This window comes from Dendropsophus ebraccatus, chromosome 1 (assembly GCF_027789765.1).
Source record: "Dendropsophus ebraccatus isolate aDenEbr1 chromosome 1, aDenEbr1.pat, whole genome shotgun sequence".
Lineage (NCBI taxonomy): Eukaryota > Metazoa > Chordata > Amphibia > Anura > Hylidae > Dendropsophus > Dendropsophus ebraccatus.
Genome location: NC_091454.1, coordinates 3426212 through 3447082, shown reverse-complemented (window position 1 = coordinate 3447082; position 20871 = coordinate 3426212). Strand labels below are relative to the sequence as shown.

Sequence of the window (20871 nt, the reverse complement as noted above, 5' to 3'; positions counted from 1 at the left end):
CGGCCCAGACTGAGAGGGTAGAGGGATGAGAGAGTGCTCAGTGTCAGGAGGAGGCAGTGACAGCCCAGACAGAGGGTAGAGAGATGAGAGAGTGCTCAGTGTCAGGAGGAGGCAGTGACAGCCCAGACAGAGGGTAGAGAGATGAGAGAGTGCTCAGTGTCAAGAGGAGGCAGCGACAGCCCAGACTGAGAAGGTAGAGGGATGAGAGGTCCTATAAGTTATTATGTCCGATGCTGCACACTGTGCAGATATTGGAGTCCACGTGGGGTGAATTGAGGGTGACAGCTGTTACTGGGGGGGTCGATTATTAGTGACCCCGGGGAGGCAGCTGTCACTGCTCTAGAGAGAAAATGCCCGTGATCTCTATTGTTGCTAGGATCCAATCATCTGGGGCACAATGGCAGGATGATATTATATGGGGATATGATCTTGTTGTGGAGGAGGTTGGATATTCTAAGGGGGGGTCAGTCCTCTCTGGGGTCAGTTTTTTCAGGGGTTGGTCCTCTCTGGGGTAGGTCATTGTGGGTATCTGGTCCTCTCTGGTATCAGTATTCTTTGGTGTAGGTCCTATCTGGGGTCTGTCATTTTGGGGTTTATTCCTTTCTGTGTCCGGTCCTCTCTGAGGTCATTCCCTTTGGGTAATCGGGGGGGGGGGGGGGGGGGGGGGCACGTCCTCTCTGGCATCAGTCCTGTCTGGAGCCAGTTCTCTCTTGGTTTGGTGCTCTCTGGGATCAGTACTCTCTGGGATCAGTATTCTCTGGGCTCGGTCCTCTCTGGAATCAATAATCTTTGGGGTTGGTCCTCTCTTGGGTCGGTCCTCTCTGCGATCAGTATTCTCTGGGATTGGTTCCCTCTGGGGTCAGTCCTCTCTGGGATCAGTATTCTCTGGGATTGGTTCCCTCTGGGGTCAGTCCTCTCTGGGATCAGTATACTCTGGGGTTGGTCCTCCTTGGGATCAGTATTCTCTCGGGTCTGTTCTGTTGTGGTTGATCCTCTCTGGGATCAGTATTCTCTAGGGTAGGTCCTCTCTGGGATCAGTATTCTCTGGGGTCAGTCCTCTCTGGGATCAGTATTCTCTGGGGTTGGTCCTCCTTGGGATCAGTATTCTTTTGGGTCTGTTCTGTTGTGGTCGATCCTCTCTGGGATCAGTATTCTCTAGGGTAGGTCCTCTCTGCGATCAGTATTCTCTGGGATTGGTTCCCTCTGGGGTCAGTCCTCTCTGGGATCAGTATTCTCTGGGATTAGTTCCCTCTGGGGTCAGTCCTCTCTGGGATCAGTATTCTCTGGGATTGGTTCCCTCTAAGGTCAGTCCTCTCTGGGATCAGTATTCTCTGGGGTTGGTCCTCCTTGGGATCAGTATTCTCTCGGGTCTGTTCTGTTGTGGTCGATCCTCTCTGGGATCAGTATTCTCTGGGGTAGGTCCTCTCTGGGATCAGTATTCTCTGGGGTAGGTCCTCTCTGGGATCAGTACTCTCTGGGGTAGGTCCTCTCTGGGATCAGTACTCTCTGGGGTAGGTCCTCTCTGGGATCAGTACTCTCTGGGGTAGGTCCTCTCTGGGATCAGTACTCTCTGGGGTAGGTCCTCTCTGGTATCAGTACTCTCTGGGGTAGGTCCTCTCTGGTATCAGTATTCTCTGGGGTAGGTCCTCTCTGGTATCAGTCCTCTCTAGGGTAGGTCCTCTCTGGGATCAGTACTCTTTGGGGTCGGTTCTCTTTGGGATCAGCATTCTCTGGGGTCGGTCCTCTCTGGGATCAGTACTCTCTGGGGTAGGTCCTCTCTGGTATCAGTACTCTCTGGGGTAGGTCCTCTCTGGGATCAGTACTCTCTGGGGTAGGTCCTCTCTGGGATCAGTACTCTTTGGGGTCGGTTCTATTTGGGATCAGCATTCTCTGGGATCAGTACTCTCTGGGGTAGGTCCTCTCTGGTATCAGTACTCTCTGGGGTAGGTCCTCTCTGGGATCAGTACTCTCTGGGGTAGGTCCTCTCTGGGATCAGTACTCTTTGGGGTCGGTTCTCTTTGGGATCAGCATTCTCTGGGGTCGGTCCTCTCTGGGATCAGCATTCAGTGGGGTCGGTCCTCTCTTGGGTCTGTCCTCTCTGGGATCAGCATTCAGTGGGGTCGGTCCTCTCTTGGGTCTGTCCTCTTTGGGATCAGTAATCTTTGGGGTCAGTCCTCTCTGCTATCAGTATTCTCTGGGATTGGTTCGCTCTGTTTCCAGTCCTCTCTGGCATCAGTATTCTCTGGGGTCTGTTCTTTCTGGGGTTGGTCCTCTCTGGGATCAGTATTCTCTGGGGTCGGTCCTCTCTGGGTTACTGCTCTCTGGGGTCGGTCCTCTCTGAGGTTGGACCTCTCTTGGGTTGATGCTCTCTGGGATCAGTATTTTCTGGGGTTGGTGCTCTCTGGGATCAGTATTTTCTGGGGCTGGTCCTCTCTGGGGTTGGTCCTCTCCGTGGTCGGTCCTGTCTTGAGTCGTTGCTCTCAGCGATCAGTATTTTCTGGGCTCGGTCCTCTCTTGGGTCAATGTTCTCTCTTGGGTTGGGGCTCTCTGGAGTCAGGATTTTCTGGGGTCGGTTCTCTCTTGGGTTGGGCCTCTCTGGGGTTGGTCCTCTCTTGGGTCAATGTTCTCTCTTGGGTTGGAGCTCTCCGGAGTCAGGATTTTCTGGGGTCGGTCCTCTCTTGGGTCGATGCTTTCTGGGATCAGGATTTTCTGGTATCGGTCCTCTCTTGAGTCAGTGCTCACTGGGATCAGTATTTTCTGGGGTGGTCCTCTCTTGGGTTGGTGCTCTCCAGAGTCGGTCCTCTCTCGGGTCGATGCTCTCTGGGGTTAATCCTCTCTTTGGTCGATGCTCTCTGGGGTCGGTCCTCTCTTGAGTCTGTGCTCTGTGGGATCAGTATTTTCTGGGGTCGGTGCTCTCTTGGGTCGATGCTTTCTGGGATCAGGATTTTCTGGTATCGGTCCTCTCTTGAGTCAGTGCTCACTGGGATCAGTATTTTCTGGGGCGGTCCTCTCTTGGGTTGGTGCTCTCCAGAGTCGGTCCTCTCTCGGGTCGATGCTCTCTGGGGTTAATCCTCTCTTTGGTCGATGCTCTCTGGGGTCGGTCCTCTCTTGGGTTGGTGCTCTCCAGAGTCGGTCCTCTCTCGGGTCGATGCTCTCTGGGGTTAATCCTCTCTTTGGTCGATGCTCTCTGGGGTCGGTCCTCTCTTGAGTCGGTGCTCTGTGGGATCAGTATTTTCTGGGGTCGGTCCTCTCTTGAGTCGGTGCTCTGTGGGATCAGTATTTTCTGGGGTCGGTCCTCTCTTGAGTCGGTGCTCTGTGGGATCAGTATTTTCTGGGGTCGGTCCTCTCTTGAGTCGGTGCTCTGTGGGATCAGTATTTTCTGGGGTCGGTCCTCTCTTGAGTCTGTGCCTTGTGGGATCAGTATTTTCTGGGGTCGGTGCTCTCTTGGGTCGATGCTCCCTGGGATCAGTATTTTCTGGGGCTATTTTCTCTGGGGTCAGTCCTTTAAGGGGTTCAGTCTCTTGTCATCGGTACAGTCTAGGATGCAGCAGTGATGCAGTGTTTGGCCACCTCTGAGGGATTTCATCACATTAAAAGCTGTGACAGCTCCTCTCTGGGAGAATGGCTTCTATTCCCCGGCACTGGCTGCCCGCGCTGCGCAGAGTGGAGCGGCTTTGTTCTGTGCCAGGTTTGTTTGACTATGGCAGAAAGTTGGCTCGTCTTTCCAGGTCGCATTGTTCCAGATGAAGGAATCAGTCTTAGGAGAATTTGGCACATGGAGGGAGCGCAGGGGGGAGGCAGGGGGGGCAAGCCAGCGTGTCACTTTAACAATACTTGGCTCTGTTGGACAAACGTTCACCAGTGGGCATTGCCATCGGCACTGATGCGAGTAAGCATATGTGAGAAGCAGAGACTGGAGTGAGATGGGCAGATCTGCCGCCTAACTACAGCGGACGCAACCCCTTCTGTGCCGCAATGCCAATACACAGCCTTAAAGGGGTTGTACACCCAAAAAAAATTTCTTTCAAATCAACTGCTGCCATAAAGTGCCAGAGATTTGTAATTTACTAATATTAAAAATTCTCAAGCCTTCCAGTACTTATCAGCTGCTGTATGCCCAGCAGGAAGTGGTATTATTTCCAGTCTGGAAAGCAGGAGAGGTTTTCTATGGGGATTTGCTGCTGCTCTGGACAGTTCCTGACAGGGACACAGGAGGCAACAGAGAGCACTGTGTCAGACAGGAGAGAATACACCACTTCCTGCAGGACACACAGCAGCTCATAAGTACTGGAAGACTTGAGATTTTTTAATAGAAGTGAATTACAAATCTCTGGCACTTTATGGCACCAGTTGATTTAAAAGAAAAAAAAAATGGTGAACAACCCGTTTAAAAGGGACATTTTTTAAAGTCATCCCAAATTGTCTAGCCAATATCAGTCACATTTTATGGTGTGTTTACACAGACAGATTTATCTGACAGATCATTGAAGCCAAAGCCAGGAATGGATTTGAAAAGAGGAGAAATCTGTCTTTCCCTTATGATCTGTTCTCTGTTTATAGACTGTTAATGGCTTTGGCTTCAACAATCTGTCAGATAAACGCACCCTAAGGCCCTAATGCAAGAAGTGATTATCGGCCATTACGGCTGATTATCGTTACAACATGTTGAAAGACAAGCGACTATATTGCGCCGTGTAATAGCAGACCGCCGCTATCTCCTATAGGCTCCCCGGGCAATCTTAATATCACTCCCCCAAGCACTTAACTACTCGCTCTTGGCACATGTAATGTGGCCTATAATGTCTCTGGAGGTTATATCAGTGCTGGAGCGTTATAAGAGGAGTGGCTGATATCAGTCACATATGATGTAATAGGAGGATATATCAGTGCTGGAGCGTTATAAGAGGAGCGGCTGATATCAGTCACATATGATGTAATAGGAGGATATATCAGTACTGGAGCGTTATAAGAGGAGCGGCTGATATCAGTCACATATGATGTCATAGGAGGATATATCAGTACTGGAGCGTTATAAGAGGAGCGGCTGATATCAGTCACATATGATGTAATAGGAGGATATATCAGTACTGGAGCGTTATAAGAGGAGCGGCTGATATCAGTCACATATGATGTCATAGGAGGTTATATCAGTACTGAAGCATTATAAAAGGAGCGGCTGATATCAGCTCTAGTTCGGCTGATAAGAAGCAATAGATGTCTCTGAGCCCCCTGTCAGTACTGGTGTAGCTCCTCCTCTCTCTGTACGCTTCTGTCTCTTCTCTATTGTGCTATATATGCCTCTTGTTCACTAGAAGCTACTCCTCTCTGTTATCAGCCACTTATAGCTCCTCATTGAGATGAGCGTCTGTCCCTTCAGTCTCTGTGCGGTCTCTGGTGTCTCTTCCTCTCTGCATTGCTCTCGTTTTCGGTTTCTAGGCCCACGGCTGAGGTTTAGCTGCTCTCTGTGCTATTATTGCCAGGATGATTATAGCGAGAAGTTAGCGGCGGCTCCAGCGAGTGACATAAGTGCTTTCCAAATAGAGACTCTTATTGTTCAGCCGTGGAAGAGGAAATCTACAATAACTATGGCACAGAGCCATTCTGGGCTGTATCCCTGATCAGCTGATCACTCCTGTTATCTGTATGTATGGAGGAGCGGGGGCCACTCACCTGATGGCGACCACACAGGTTTCATTTGACCTCAGCCAGCCAGGTCCATCACTCCATCCAGACCTCCGACTGATATACTGTAACACCCCCTCAGCACAAGGGGAGATGCTGCACTGATACACTGTAACACCCCCTCAGCACAGGAGGAGGAGATGCTGCACTGATACACTGTAACACCCCCTCAGCACAAGGGGAGATGCTGCACTGATACACTGTAACACCCCCTCAGCACAAGGGGAGATGCTGCACTGATACACTGTAACACCCCCTCAGCACAGGAGGAGGAGATGCTGCACTGATACACTGTAACACCCCCTCAGCACCGGAGGAGATGCTGCACTGATACACTGTAACACCCCCTCAGCACAGGAGGAGGAGATGCTGCACTGATACACTGTAACACCCCCTCAGCACAGGAGGAGATGCTGCACTGATACACTGTAACACCCCCTCAGCACAGGAGGAGGAGATGCTGCACTGATACACTATAACACCCCCTCAGCACAGGAGGAGGAGATGCTGCACTGATACACTGTAACACCCCCTCAGCACAGGAAGAGGAGATGCTGCACTGATACACTGTAACACCCCCTCAGCACAGGAGGAGATGCTGCACTGATACACTGTAACACCCCCTCAGCACAGGAGGAGAAGCTGCACTGATACACTGTAACATCCCCTCAGCACAGGAGGAGGAGATGCTGCACTGATACACTGTAACACCCCCTCAGCACAGGGGCAGGAGATGCTGCACTGATACACTGTAACACCCCCTCAGCACAGGAGGAGATGCTGCACTGATACACTGTAACACCCCCTCAGCACAGGAGGAGGAGATGCTGCACTGATACACTGTAACATCCCCTCAGCACAGGAGGAGGAGATGCTGCACTGATACACTGTAATACCCCCTCAGCACAGGAGGAGGAGATGCTGCACTGATACACTGTAACACCCCCTCAGCACAGGAGGAGGAGATGCTGCACTGATACACTGTAACATCCCCTCAGCACAGGAGGAGGAGATGCTGCACTGATACACTGTAACACCCCCTCAGCACAGGAGGAGATGCTGCACTGATACACTGTAACACCCCCTCAGCACAGGAGGAGGAGGAGATGCTGCACTGATACACTGTAACATCCCCTCAGCACAGGAGGAGGAGATGCTGCACTGATACACTGTAACACCCCCTCAGCACAGGAGGAGGAGATGCTGCACTGATACACTGTAACATCCCCTCAGCACAGGAGGAGGAGATGCTGCACTGATACACTGTAACATCCCCTCAGCACAGGGGGAGGAGATGCTGCACTGATACACTGTAACATCCCCTCAGCACAGGAGGAGATGCTGCACTGATACACTGTAACACCCCCTCAGCACAGGAGGAGGAGATGCTGCACTGATACACTGTAACATCCCCTCAGCACAGGAGGAGGAGATGCTGCACTGATACACTGTAACATCCCCTCAGCACAGGAGGAGGAGATGCTGCACTGATACACTGTAACACCCCCTCAGCACAGGAGGAGATGCTGCACTGATACACTGTAACACCCCCTCAGCACAGGAGGAGGAGATGCTGCACTGATACACTGTAACATCCCCTCAGCACAGGAGGAGGAGATGCTGCACTGATACACTGTAACAGCCCCTCAGCACAGGAGGAGATGCTGCACTGATACACTGTAACACCCCCTCAGCACAGGAGGAGGAGATGCTGCACTGATACACTGTAACACCCCCTCAGCACAGGAGGAGGAGATGCTGCACTGATACACTGTAACACCCCCTCAGCACAGGAGGAGGAGATGCTGCACTGATACACTGTAACACCCCCTCAGCACAGGAGGAGGAGATGCTGCACTGATACACTGTAACATCCCCTCAGCACAGGAGGAGGAGATGCTGCACTGATACACTGTAACATCCCCTCAGCACAGGAGGAGGAGATGCTGCACTGATACACTGTAACATCCCCTCAGCACAGGAGGAGGAGATGCTGCACTGATACACTGTATCACCCCCTCAGCACAGGAGGAGGAGATGCTGCACTGATACACTGTAACACCCCCTCAGCAGAGGAGGAGATGCTGCACTGATACACTGTAACATCCCCTCAGCACAGGAGGAGATGCTGCACTGATACACTGTAACACCCCCTCAGCACAGGAGGAGATGCTGCACTGATACATTGTAACACCCCCTCAGCACAGGAGGAGGAGATGCTGCACTGATACACTGTAACACCCCCTCAGCACAGGAGGAGGAGATGCTGCACTGATACACTGTAACACCCCCTCAGCACCGGAGGAGATGCTGCACTGATACACTGTAACACCCCCTCAGCACAGGAGGAGGAGATGCTGCACTGATACACTGTAACACCCCCTCAGCACAGGAGGAGGAGATGCTGCACTGATACACTGTAACATCCCCTCAGCACATGGGGAGATGCTGCACTGATACACTGTAACACCCCCTCAGCACAGGAGGAGGAGATGCTGCACTGATACACTGTAACACCCCCTCAGCACAGGAGGAGGAGATGCTGCACTGATACACTGTAACACCCCCTCAGCACAGGAGGAGGAGATGCTGCACTGATACACTGTAACATCCCCTCTGCACAGGAGGAGGAGATGCTGCACTGATACACTGTAACACCCCCTCAGCACAGGAGGAGGAGGAGATGCTGCACTGATACACTGTAACATCCCCTCAGCACAGGAGGAGGAGATGCTGCACTGATACACTGTAACATCCCCTCAGCACAGGAGGAGATGCTGCACTGATACACTGTAACACCCCCTCAGCACAGGAGGAGGAGATGCTGCACTGATACACTGTAACATCCCCTCAGCACAGGAGGAGGAGGAGATGCTGCACTGATACACTGTAACATCCCCTCAGCACAGGAGGAGGAGATGCTGCACTGATACACTGTAACATCCCCTCAGCACAGGAGGAGATGCTGCACTGATACACTGTAACACCCCCTCAGCACAGGAGGAGGAGATGCTGCACTGATACACTGTAACATCCCCTCAGCACAGGAGGAGGAGATGCTGCACTGATACACTGTAACACCCCCTCAGCACAGGAGAAGGAGATGCTGCACTGATACACTGTAACACCCCCTCAGCACAGGAGGAGGAGATGCTGCACTGATACACTGTAACATCCCCTCAGCACAGGAGGAGGAGATGCTGCACTGATACACTGTAACACCCCCTCAGCACAGGAGAAGGAGATGCTGCACTGATACACTGTAACACCCCCTCAGCACAGGAGGAGGAGATGCTGCACTGATACACTGTAACATCCCCTCAGCACAGGAGGAGATGCTGCACTGATACACTGTAACATCCCCTCAGCACAGGACTGAGACATTAGATTCTAGTCTCGTACAGGCGCTCCACTCTTTTGTATAGCCTCGGGCTTTCGCTTTGTCGCGGCTGACAATAGACTTGTAAGTAAAAGCTTTCCTTGTGCCGCCTGCTGGAGCCTCAGGCGATTGTCACCTACTATGGAGTCGTGTTCTCACGTTACTGCTATGAGCGCAGCTCTGAGGCCTCTGATAAGTGAAGGCTGAGGATGGATCTGTGCTCGCTTTATTATGAGCCCTAAGTGGAGGTTGAGTGAGAGAGTGAAGCAGAGTGTATCCCAGGGTGAGGGTGTATCTGATTGTTGGGAGCAGGCCCCGGGCAGTGTGACAACAATGGATGGGCTCTCTATTAATCCTGGTAATGGCCTCCTGGTCACAGGAGTGAAGGGGGCCTAACTGGTTAAGTCCTGGACTTGTCTACAGTCACAAGTGGGTGATTGGCGTGGGGTCAGGTAATCACAGCGGATAATGTGTGTGTGTGTAATATATATATATATATATATATATATATATATATATATGTGACAGGATCCGCCACGTTTGATTTTGCAGAGTCCTTTAGCTCGCACTGTGTAGTATCAGATCCCAGCAGTGGCATCTTCATACACTGTTGCGCTGTCACTGCCATCCATTATCGGACATTATCTTACATACTTTTTTCTCTCTTTCAGAAACACCCAGCATCGAGAAGCTCCTGTCTAAGGACTGGAAGGACAAGCTTCTTGCCATGGGATCAGGGAACTTGGGCGACATAAAAGGTGTGTCTTTCATCTATTCCTGTACCTCTTGGGCGGTCTTACTCCTGTATACTGCCATGGGACACTAGTTATCATGAAACTAAAGGCAGAGAGCTGTGTTTTACGAGACATCTCCATAAAGGGGGCACACAATGGATTTATCTTTGGGGAAGGGGGGCATGTAAATTCATGGATCATGCCACTCTGTTCCTGTGTCAGGGGAGGAGCTTACAGCAGAGTTGTTGTCTGGTGGGGGTGGCTCTGGGAGGAGTTCTGGTCTAGTTGGCGGTGGCTCTGGAAAGAGTTCAGGTCTGGTGGTCAGTGTAGCTCTAGAAAGATTCCTGGTCTGGTGGGCTACTTCTTTGGGTAGAGTTCTGGTTTGGTGATCAGCGGCTCTGGGAAGACTTCTGGTCTGGTTGGCGTTGGCTTCAGGAAGAGTTCTGGTCTGGTTGGCGGTGGCTTCGAGAAGAAATCTGGTCTGGTTGGCTGTGGCTCTGGGAAGATTCCTGGTCTGGTGGGCATTATCTTTTGGAAGAGCTCTTGTCTGGTTGGTGGTGGCTCTGGGAAGAGTCCTGGTCTAATCGACAGTGGCTTTTGGAAGAGTTCTGATCTGGTGAGTGGTCTTTCTGGGAAGAGACTTGGTCTGGTGGGTGGTGTTTCTGGGAACAGTCTTTGTCTGGTGGGCGGTGTCTATGGAAAGATTCCGGGTCTGGTGGGTGGTGTCTCTGGAGAGATTCCTGGTCTAGTGGGCATTTTATTTTGGAAGAGTCCTGGTCTCGTGTGCAGCGTCTCTGGGAAGAGTCCAGGTCTGATGGGCAGTGTCTCTGGTAAGAGTTCTTGTCTGGTGGGCAGTTTCTTTGGGAAGAGCTCTGATTGGTTGGGAGGTATCTCTGAGAAGAGTCCTGGTCTGGTGGGCAGCGGCTCTGTGAAGAGTTCTGGTCTGGTTGGCGGTGGCTCTGGGAACAGTCCTGGTCTGGTGGGCTCGAAGGTTTCTTTGATAAAGATTCTGATCTGGTGGGCAGTGACTCTGGGAAGAGTCCTGGTCTGGTGGGTGGTTTCTTTTGGAAGCGTCCTTGTCTGGTTGGCAGGGTTTTTGAGAAGAGTCCTGGTCTGGTGGGCGGTGTCACTGGGAAGAGTCCTGGTCTGGTGGGTGGTTTCTTTGGGAAGAGTCCTGGTCTGGTGGGCGGTGGCTCCAGGAAGAGTCCTGGCCTGGCAGGAGGTGTCTCTGGGAGGAGTCCTGGTCTGTGGCGGGAGGTGGCTCTGGGAGGAGTCCTGGTCTAGTGGGCGGGGGCTCTGAGAAGAGTCCTGGCCTGACGATAGGTGGCTCTGGGAAGAGTCCTGGTCTGGTGGGTGGTTTCTTTTGGAAGACTTCTGGTCTGGTGGGTGGTTTCTTTTGGAAGAGTCCTGGTCTGGTGGGTGGTTTCGTTGGGAAGAGTCCTGGTCTGGCAGGAGGTGGCTCTAGGAAAAGTCCTGGCCTGGCAGGAGGTGGCGCTGGGAGGAGTCCTGGTCGGTGACGGGAGGTGGCTCTGGGAGGAGTCCTGGTCTGGTGGGCGGTGGCTCTGGGAAGAGTCCTGGCCTGGCGATAGGCGGCTCTGAGAAAAGTCCTGGTGTGGCAGGAGATGGCTCTGGGAAGAGTCCTGGTCTGGTGGGTGTTTTTTTTTTTAGAAGAGTCCTAGTCTGGTTGGAGGTGGCTCTAGAAGGAGTCCTGGCCTGGCAGGAGGTGGCTCTAGGAAGAGTCCTGGCCTGGCAGGAGGTGGCTCTGGGAGGAGTCCTGGTCTGTGGTGGGAGGTGGCTCTGGGAAGAGTCTTGGCCTGGCAGGAGGTGGCTCTGGGAGGGGTCCTGGTCTGTGTCGGGAGGTGGCTCTAGGAAGAGTCTTGGCCTGGCAGGAGGTGGCTCTGGGAGGGGTCCTGGTCTGTGTCGGGAGGTGGCTCTAGGAAGAGTCTTGGCCTGGCAGGAGGTGGCTCTGGGAGGGGTCCTGGTCTGTGGCGGGAGGTGGCTCTGGGAAGAGTCCTGGCCTGGCGATAGACGGCTATGGGAGAGTCCTGGCCTGGCAGGAGGTGGCTCTGGGAGGAGTCCTGGTCTGTGGCGGGAGGTGGCTCTGGGAAGAGTCTTGGCCTGGCAGGAGGTGGCTCTGGGAGGAGTCCTGGTCTGTGTCGGGAGGTGGCTCTAGGAAGAGTCTTGGCCTGGCAGGAGGTGGCTCTGGGAGGGGTCCTGGTCTGTGGCGGGAGGTGGCTCTGGGAAGAGTCCTGGCCTGGCGATAGACGGCTATGGGAGAGTCCTGGCCTGGCGGGAGGTGGCTCTGGGAAGATTTCTGGTCTGGTGGGTCGTTTCTTTGGGAAGAGTCCTGGTCTGGTGGGCTGTGTCACTGGAAAGAGTCCTGGGCTGGCGGGAGGTGGCTCTGGGAGGAGTCCTGGTTCTTCCATCTTCTTCCCTGTAAAAATGATGGAGACGGCTGAGCTGTGGGAACTCTCGATGTAGCAGAGATGTGGTTGTCTTTGTCTCCTGATCTGCTCCTCTTTCCTTCTCTTGGTGTTTGCTGTAATATCCATTGTCAGCAATCATACATATAGTTTGGGCTGCATTTCCATGTACATGGGGGGTGATGGGGATAACATCTAATCCAGTAGTTACCCGTGTTTGTCTCCCATCTCCTATCTAACAGCCACCTATAGTCCTGTTCATCCTGTGCCTCCTGGTTCAAGAATCGGATGGCAGAGGCGCAGTGATGATATTGTGATGATGTCAGCGTGATATCATCAGCTCTCATGCTAATACTATGGGCCTTGTATAAGCCCCAGACTGCAGGGTCACTGCCACCCCTCCCCAAACGTGTATGGGGGGGGGGGGGGGGGGCTCCTCACAGTGTAGTAGTGTGCTGAGTTTGGGCAGAAAGCTGTGAAAACAAGCTCTGGTTTATTGTTCCTGTGCGGGCCATGACAGTGGCCATTATTGTCCATTGTGGGTGGGGGGCAGGTAATTGAGTCCTGCCCTGGGGGGAGATTAATGGGACTTGTAGGATCTTGTGGGGTCATGGGGGTCGCAGTTATTTACTGCTCAAGAATGACACGTTTGTGCCACCGCTGCCAGACAAAGGGGGATTCAGATGGGGCGCAGCTGTATTTGGTGAGACAACAGGGGCCGTGTTTACCTTCAGCCGTCTGACCCTCACCGTGTAACAAAGACCTTCTATTCTCCCGCCGTCATGGCCGCCCAGGTATCTGCACTGTACCGCGATGCCATTCCAGCAGCAGCCAGACATCGTCCCCGAGCACGGGTTACCGGAAACACAGCTAACTATACATGCTTCAGTGTGTCCAACAGTGTATCTAAGAGAGAGAGACGTTAATAATGTACCCGACAGGAGTGACAATGTATCTGAAGGAGACTGGTACAGTGTACCCGACAGGAGTGACAATGTACCCGAGAGACTGTAACAGTGTACCCGACAGGAGTGACAATGTATCTGAGAGACTGTAACAGTGTACCCGACAGGAGTGACAATGTATCTGAGAGACTGTAACAGTGTACCCGACAGGAGTGACAATGTATCTGAAGGAGACTGGTACAGTGTACCCGACAGGAGTGACAATGTACCCGAGAGACTGTAACAGTGTACCCGACAGGAGTGACAATGTACCCGAGAGACTGTAACAGTGTACCCGACAGGAGTGACAATGTACCCGAGAGACTGTAACAGTGTACCCGACAGGAGTGACAATGTATCTGAAGGAGACTGGTACAGTGTACCCGACAGGAGTGACAATGTACCCGAGAGACTGTAACAGTGTACCCGACAGGAGTGACAATGTACCCGAGAGACTGTAACAGTGTACCCGACAGGAGTGACAATGTATCTGAGAGACTGTAACAGTGTACCCGACAGGAGTGACAATGTATCTGAAGGAGACTGGTACAGTGTACCCGACAGGAGTGACAATGTACCCGAGAGACTGTAACAGTGTACCCGACAGGAGTGACAATGTACCCGAGAGACTGTAACAGTGTACCCGACAGGAGTAACAATGTACCCGAGAGACTGTAACAGTGTACCCGACAGGAGTGACAATGTATCTGAGAGACTGTAACAGTGTACCCGACAGGAGTAACAATGTACCCGACAGACTGTAACAGTGTACCCGACAGGAGTGACAATGTACCCGAGAGACTGTAACAGTGTACCCGACAGGAGTGACAATGTACCCGAGAGACTGTAACAGTGTACCCGACAGGAGTAACAATGTATCCGAGAGACTGTAACAGTACCTGACAGGAGTGACAATGTACCCGAGAGACTGTAACAGTGTACCCGACAGGAGTGACAATGTACCCGAGAGACTGTAACAGTGTACCCGTCAGGAGTGACAATGTACCCAAGAGACTGTAACAGTGTACCCGACAGGAGTAACAATGTATCCGAGAGACTGTAACAGTGTACCCGACAGGAGTGACAATGTACCCGAGAGACTGTAACAGTGTACCCGACAGGAGTGACAATGTACCCGAGAGACTGTAACAGTGTACCCGACAGGAGTGACAATGTATCCGAGAGACTGTAACAGTACCTGACAGGAGTGACAATGTATCCGAGAGACTGTAACAGTGTACCCGACAGGAGTGACAATGTACCCGAGAGACTGTAACAGTGTACCCGACAGGAGTGACAATGTATCTGAAGGAGACTGGTACAGTGTACCCGACAGGAGTGACAATGTACCCGAGAGACTGTAACAGTGTACCCGACAGGAGTGACAATGTACCCGAGAGACTGTAACAGTGTACCCGACAGGAGTGACAATGTACCCGAGAGACTGTAACAGTGTACCCGACAGGAGTAACAATGTATCCGAGAGACTGTAACAGTGTACCCGACAGGAGTGGCAATGTATCTGAAGGAGACTGGTACAGTGTACCCGACAGGAGTGACAATGTACCCGAGAGACTGTAACAGTGTACCCGACAGGAGTGACAATGTACCCGAGAGACTGTAACAGTGTACCCGACAGGAGTGACAATGTATCCGAGAGACTGTAACAGTGTACCCGACAGGAGTAACAATGTATCCGAGAGACTGTAACAGTGTACCCGACAGGAGTGACAATGTACCCGAGAGACTGTAACAGTGTACCCGACAGGAGTGACAATGTACCCGAGAGACTGTAACAGTGTACCCGACAGGAGTGACAATGTATCTGAGAGACTGTAACAGTGTACCCGACAGGAGTGACAATGTATCTGAAGGAGACTGGTACAGTGTACCCGACAGGAGTGACAATGTACCCGAGAGACTGTAACAGTGTACCCGACAGGAGTGACAATGTACCCGAGAGACTGTAACAGTGTACCCGACAGGAGTAACAATGTACCCGAGAGACTGTAACAGTGTACCCGACAGGAGTGACAATGTATCTGAGAGACTGTAACAGTGTACCCGACAGGAGTAACAATGTACCCGAGAGACTGTAACAGTGTACCCGACAGGAGTGACAATGTACCCGAGAAACTGTAACAGTGTACCCGACAGGAGTGACAATGTACCCGAGAGACTGTAACAGTGTACCCGACAGGAGTAACAATGTATCCGAGAGACTGTAACAGTACCTGACAGGAGTGACAATGTACCCGAGAGACTGTAACAGTGTACCCGTCAGGAGTGACAATGTACCCAAGAGACTGTAACAGTGTACCCGACAGGAGTAACAATGTATCCGAGAGACTGTAACAGTGTACCCGACAGGAGTGACAATGTACCCGAGAGACTGTAACAGTGTACCCGACAGGAGTGACAATGTATCTGAAGGAGACTGGTACAGTGTACCCGACAGGAGTGACAATGTACCCGAGAGACTGTAACAGTGTACCCGACAGGAGTGACAATGTACCCGAGAGACTGTAACAGTGTACCCGACAGGAGTGACAATGTACCCGAGAGACTGTAACAGTGTACCCGACAGGAGTGACAATGTACCCGAGAGACTGTAACAGTGTACCCGACAGGAGTGACAATGTACCCGAGAGACTGTAACAGTGTACCCGACAGGAGTAACAATGTATCCGAGAGACTGTAACAGTGTACCCGACAGGAGTGGCAATGTATCTGAAGGAGACTGGTACAGTGTACCCGACAGGAGTGACAATGTACCCGAGAGACTGTAACAGTGTACCCGACAGGAGTGACAATGTACCCGAGAGACTGTAACAGTGTACCCGACAGGAGTGACAATGTATCCGAGAGACTGTAACAGTACCTGACAGGAGTGACAATGTATCCGAGAGACTGTAACAGTGTACCCGACAGGAGTAACAATGTATCCGAGAGACTGTAACAGTGTACCCGACAGGAGTGACAATGTACCCGAGAGACTGTAAAAGTTTATCTGAGAGACCGTAACAGTGTATCAGAGAGTCTGTAACAGTGTATCAGAGAGAGACTGTAACATTGTATCAGAGAGAGTCTGTAACAGTGTATCAGAGAGAGACTGTAACATTGTATCAGAGAGAGTCTGTAACAGTGTATCAGAGAGTCTGTAACAGTGTATCAGAGAGAGTCTGTAACAGTGTATCAGAGAGAGTCTGTAACAGTGTATCAGAGAGAGTCTGTAACAGTGTATCAGAGAGAGTCTGTAACAGTGTATCAGAGAGTCTGTAACAGTGTATCAGAGAGTCTGTAACAGTGTATCAGAGAGAGTCTGTAACAGTGTATCAGAGAGTCTGTAACAGTGTATCAGAGAGAGTCTGTAACAGTGTATCAGAGAGTCTGTAACAGTGTATCAGAGAGTCTGTAACAGTGTATCAGAGAGAGTCTGTAACAGTGTATCAGAGAGTCTGTAACAGTGTATCAGAGAGTCTGTAACAGTGTATCAGAGAGTCTGTAACAGTGTATCAGAGAGAGTCTGTAACAGTGTATCAGAGAGAGTCTGTAACAGTGTATCAGAGAGTCTGTAACAGTGTATCAGAGAGAGTCTGTAACAGTGTATCAGAGAGTCTGTAACAGTGTATCAGAGAGTCTGTAACAGTGTATCAGAGAGTCTGTAACAGTGTATCAGAGAGAGTCTGTAACAGTGTATCAGAGAGAGTCTGTAACAGTGTATCAGAGAGAGTCTGTAACAGTGTATCAGAGAGTCTGTAACAGTGTATCAGAGAGAGTCTGTAACAGTGTATCAGAGAGTCTGTAACAGTGTATCAGAGAGAGTCTGTAACAGTGTATCAGAGAGTCTGTAACAGTGTATCAGAGAGAGTCTGTAACAGTGTATCAGAGAGAGTCTGTAACAGTGTATCAGAGAGAGTCTGTAACAGTGGCAGAGAACTGCTAGAAGAGTTGGTGCTGAGGGAACCTGCTGAACCTTGTTATATGTTTGATCATCAGGGACATTGTGTTCCCTCATTGTCTGCAGGACATGCTGGGACTTGTTGTACCCCCACATTTATATTCAATCGTGTACAGCGCAGACAGGAAAGTTTGTTTATCATAGATAATTTTAAGGGGATTCCCCCATCTGCTAATTGGTGGTAACAAGATTATCTCCCCCTGAAGTCATTATCCGTCCCCCGATTATTCCACATGGCTCAGCCCAGCGATGTCACATCTGAGTGCACACAAACAATAGCAGGGAGGGGGCTGGGGGGCTACACCACAGGGAGCAGGAGGGGGATACATATCCTCTACCATCAACCATGTCAGGCTGGGGGGGGGGGGGGGGGATGCAGGACAGGTATATACAATCTATTACTCTCTGGTATCAGCCATGTCAGGCAGGCTGGGGGGGGGAGGTGACTGTAGGACAGTTATATACAATCTATCACTCTCTGGTATCAGCCATGTCAGGCAGGCTGGTGGGGGGGGAGGTGACTGTAGGACAGTTATATACAATCTATCACTCTCTGGTATCAGCCATGTCAGGCAGGCTGGGGGGGGGGGGAGGTGACTGTAGAACAGTTATATACAATCTATCACTCTCTGGTATCAGCCATGTCAGGCTGGGGGGAGGGGTGACTGTAGGACAGGTATATACAATCTATTACTCTCTGGTATCAGCCATGTCAGGCTGGGGGGGGAGGTGACTGTAGGACAGGTATATACAATCTATTACTCTCTGGTATCAGCCATGTCAGGCTGGGGGGGGGGGTGTAGGACAGGTATATACAATCTATTACTCTCTGGTATCAGCCATGTCAGGCAGGCTGGGGGGGGGAGGTGACTGTAGGACAGTTATATACAATCTATCACTCTCTGGTATCAGCCATGTCAGGCAGGCTGGTGGGGGGGGAGGTGACTGTAGGACAGTTATATACAATCTATCACTCTCTGGTATCAGCCATGTCAGGCAGGCTGGGGGGGGGAGGTGACTGTAGAACAGTTATATACAATCTATCACTCTCTGGTATCAGCCATGTCAGGCTGGGGGGAGGGGTGACTGTAGGACAGGTATATACAATCTATTACTCTCTGGTAGCAGCCATGTCAGGCTGGGGGGGGGAGGTGACTGTAGGACAGGTATATACAATCTATTACTCTCTGGTATCAGCCATGTCAGGCTGGGGGGGGGGTGTAGGACAGGTATATACAATCTATTACTCTCTGGTATCAGCCATGTCAGGCTGGGTGTGTGTGTGTGTAGGACAGTTATATACAATCTATTACTCTCTGGTATCAGCCATGTCAGGCTGGGGGGGGGGGGAGGTGACTGTAGGACAGTTATATACAATCTATCACTCTCTGGTATCAGCCATGTCAGGCTGGGGGGAGGGGTGACTGTAGGACAGGTATATACAATCTATTGCTCTCTGGTATCAGCCATGTCAGGCAGGCTGGGGGGGGGGAGGTGACTGTAGGACAGGTATATACAATCTATTGCTCTCTGATATCAGCCATGTCAGGCTGGGGGGGGAGGTGACTGTAGGACAATTATATACAATCTATCACTCTCTGGTATCAGCCATGTCAGGCAGGCTGGGGGGGGAGGTGACTGTAGGACAGTTATATACAATCTATCACTCTCTGGTATCAGCCATGTCAGGCTGGGGGGAGGGGTGACTGTAGGACAGGTATATACAATCTATTACTCTCTGGTATCAGCCATGTCAGGCTGGGGGGGGGGAGGTGACTGTAGAACAGGTATATACAATCTATTACTCTCTGGTATCAGCCATGTCAGGCTAGGGGGGGGGGGGTGTAGGACAGGTATATACAATCTATTACTCTCTGGCATCAGCCATGTCAGGCTGGGGGGGGGGGGTGACTGTAGGACAGTTATATACAATCTATTACTCTCTGGTATCAGCCATGTCAGGCTGGGGGGGGGGGGGGGGTGACTGTAGGACAGGTATATACAATCTATTACTCTCTGGTATCAGCCATGTGAGGCTGGGGGGGGGGGGGTGTAGGACAGGTATATACAATCTATTACTCTCTGGTATCAGCCATGTCAGGCTGGGGGGGGGGGGGGTGACTGTAGAACAGGTATATACAATCTATTACTCTGGTATCAGCCATGTCAGGCTGGGGGGGGGGAGGACAGGTATATACAATCTATTACTCTCTGGTATCAGCCATGTCAGGCTAGGGGGGGGGGAGGTGACTGTAGGACAGGTGTATATACAATCTATTACTCTCTGGTATCAGCCATGTCAGGCTGGGGGGGGGGTGTAGGACAGGTATATACAATCTATTACTCTCTGGTATCAGCCATGTCAGGCTGGGGGGGGGGGGGGAGGTGACTGTAGGACAGGTATATACAATCTATTACTCTCTGGTATCAGACATGTCAGGCTGGGGGGGGGGGGGGGTGACTGTAGGACCGGTATATACAATCTATTACTCTCTGGTATCAGCCATGTCAGGCTGGGGGGGGGGGGGTGACTGTAGGACAGGTATATACAATCTATTACTCTCTGGTATCAGCCATGTCAGGCTGGGGGGGGGGAGGTGACTGTAGGACAGGTATATACAATCTATTACTCTCTGGTATCAGCCATGTCAGGCTGGGGGGGAGGTGACTGTAGGACAGGTATATACAATCTATTACTCTCTGGTATCAGCCATGTCAGGTTGGGGGGGGGGGTGAATGTAGGACAGGTATATACAATCTATTACTCTCTGGTATCAGCCATGTCAGGCTGGGGGGGGGGGGGGGGTGAATGTAGGACAGGTATATACAATCTATTACTCTCTGGTATCAGCCATGTCAGGCTGGGGGGGGGGGGTGAATGTAGTGTTTGATCCTTACGCTGTGACTGATAGGAGATGCTCTGCCAGTGTAGTACACAGTGTTGGTTCTGGTGCCTGTCTCTTTAAGCAGGGCAATCATATCCGTTTCCTTGTTTGTCACTTTCCCTTTCGGAACAGAATGTCTTGTAGTCTGTAGAAGCCGCAGAATCCGATGAGTAACAATTCACTGATTTTTTCCTTCAGTTCAATAAAAAAATTATTTCCAGTGAAATTTTCAGTGGAAAAACATTCATGAGCTTTCTAAAAATATCTGCATACAGGACACTGCTATCTATATACAGGACACTGCTATCTGTATACAGAACACTGCTATCTATATACAGGACACTGCTATCTGTATACAGGACACTGCTATCTGTATACAGAACACTGCTATCTATATACAGGACACTGCTATCTGTATACAGGACACTGCTATCTATATACAGGACACTGCTATCTGTATACAGGACACTGCTATCTGTATACAGAACACTGCTATCTATATACAGGACACTGCTATCTGTATACAGGACACTGCTATCTATATACAGGACACTGCTATCTGTATACAGGACACTGCTATCTATATACAGGACACTGCTATCTGTATACATGACACTGCTATCTATATACAGGACACTGCTATCTATATACAGGACACTGCTATCTGTATACAGGACACTGCTATCTATATACAGGACACTGCTATCTGTATACATGACACTGCTATCTATATACAGGACACTGCTATCTGTATACAGGACACTGCTATCTGTATACAGGACACTGCTATCTATATACAGGACACTGCTATCTATATACAGGACACTGCTATCTGTATACAGGACACTGCTATCTATATACAG

At 51.0% G+C, this 20871-nt stretch overlaps 1 protein-coding gene across 5 annotated transcripts in view; it reads left to right on the top strand.

Moving 5' to 3' along the window:
- Window positions 1–20871, top strand: part of SOX5 (SRY-box transcription factor 5) — a 269761-nt gene that overhangs the window by 138772 nt on the left and 110118 nt on the right. For all 5 annotated transcript variants that reach the window (XM_069963898.1, XM_069963910.1, XM_069963904.1 and 2 more), the window contains one exon: window positions 9733–9819. In XM_069963898.1, coding sequence (XP_069819999.1) covers window positions 9733–9819 — 87 coding nt within the window. The remainder of the gene's footprint in view (window positions 1–9732; window positions 9820–20871) is intronic.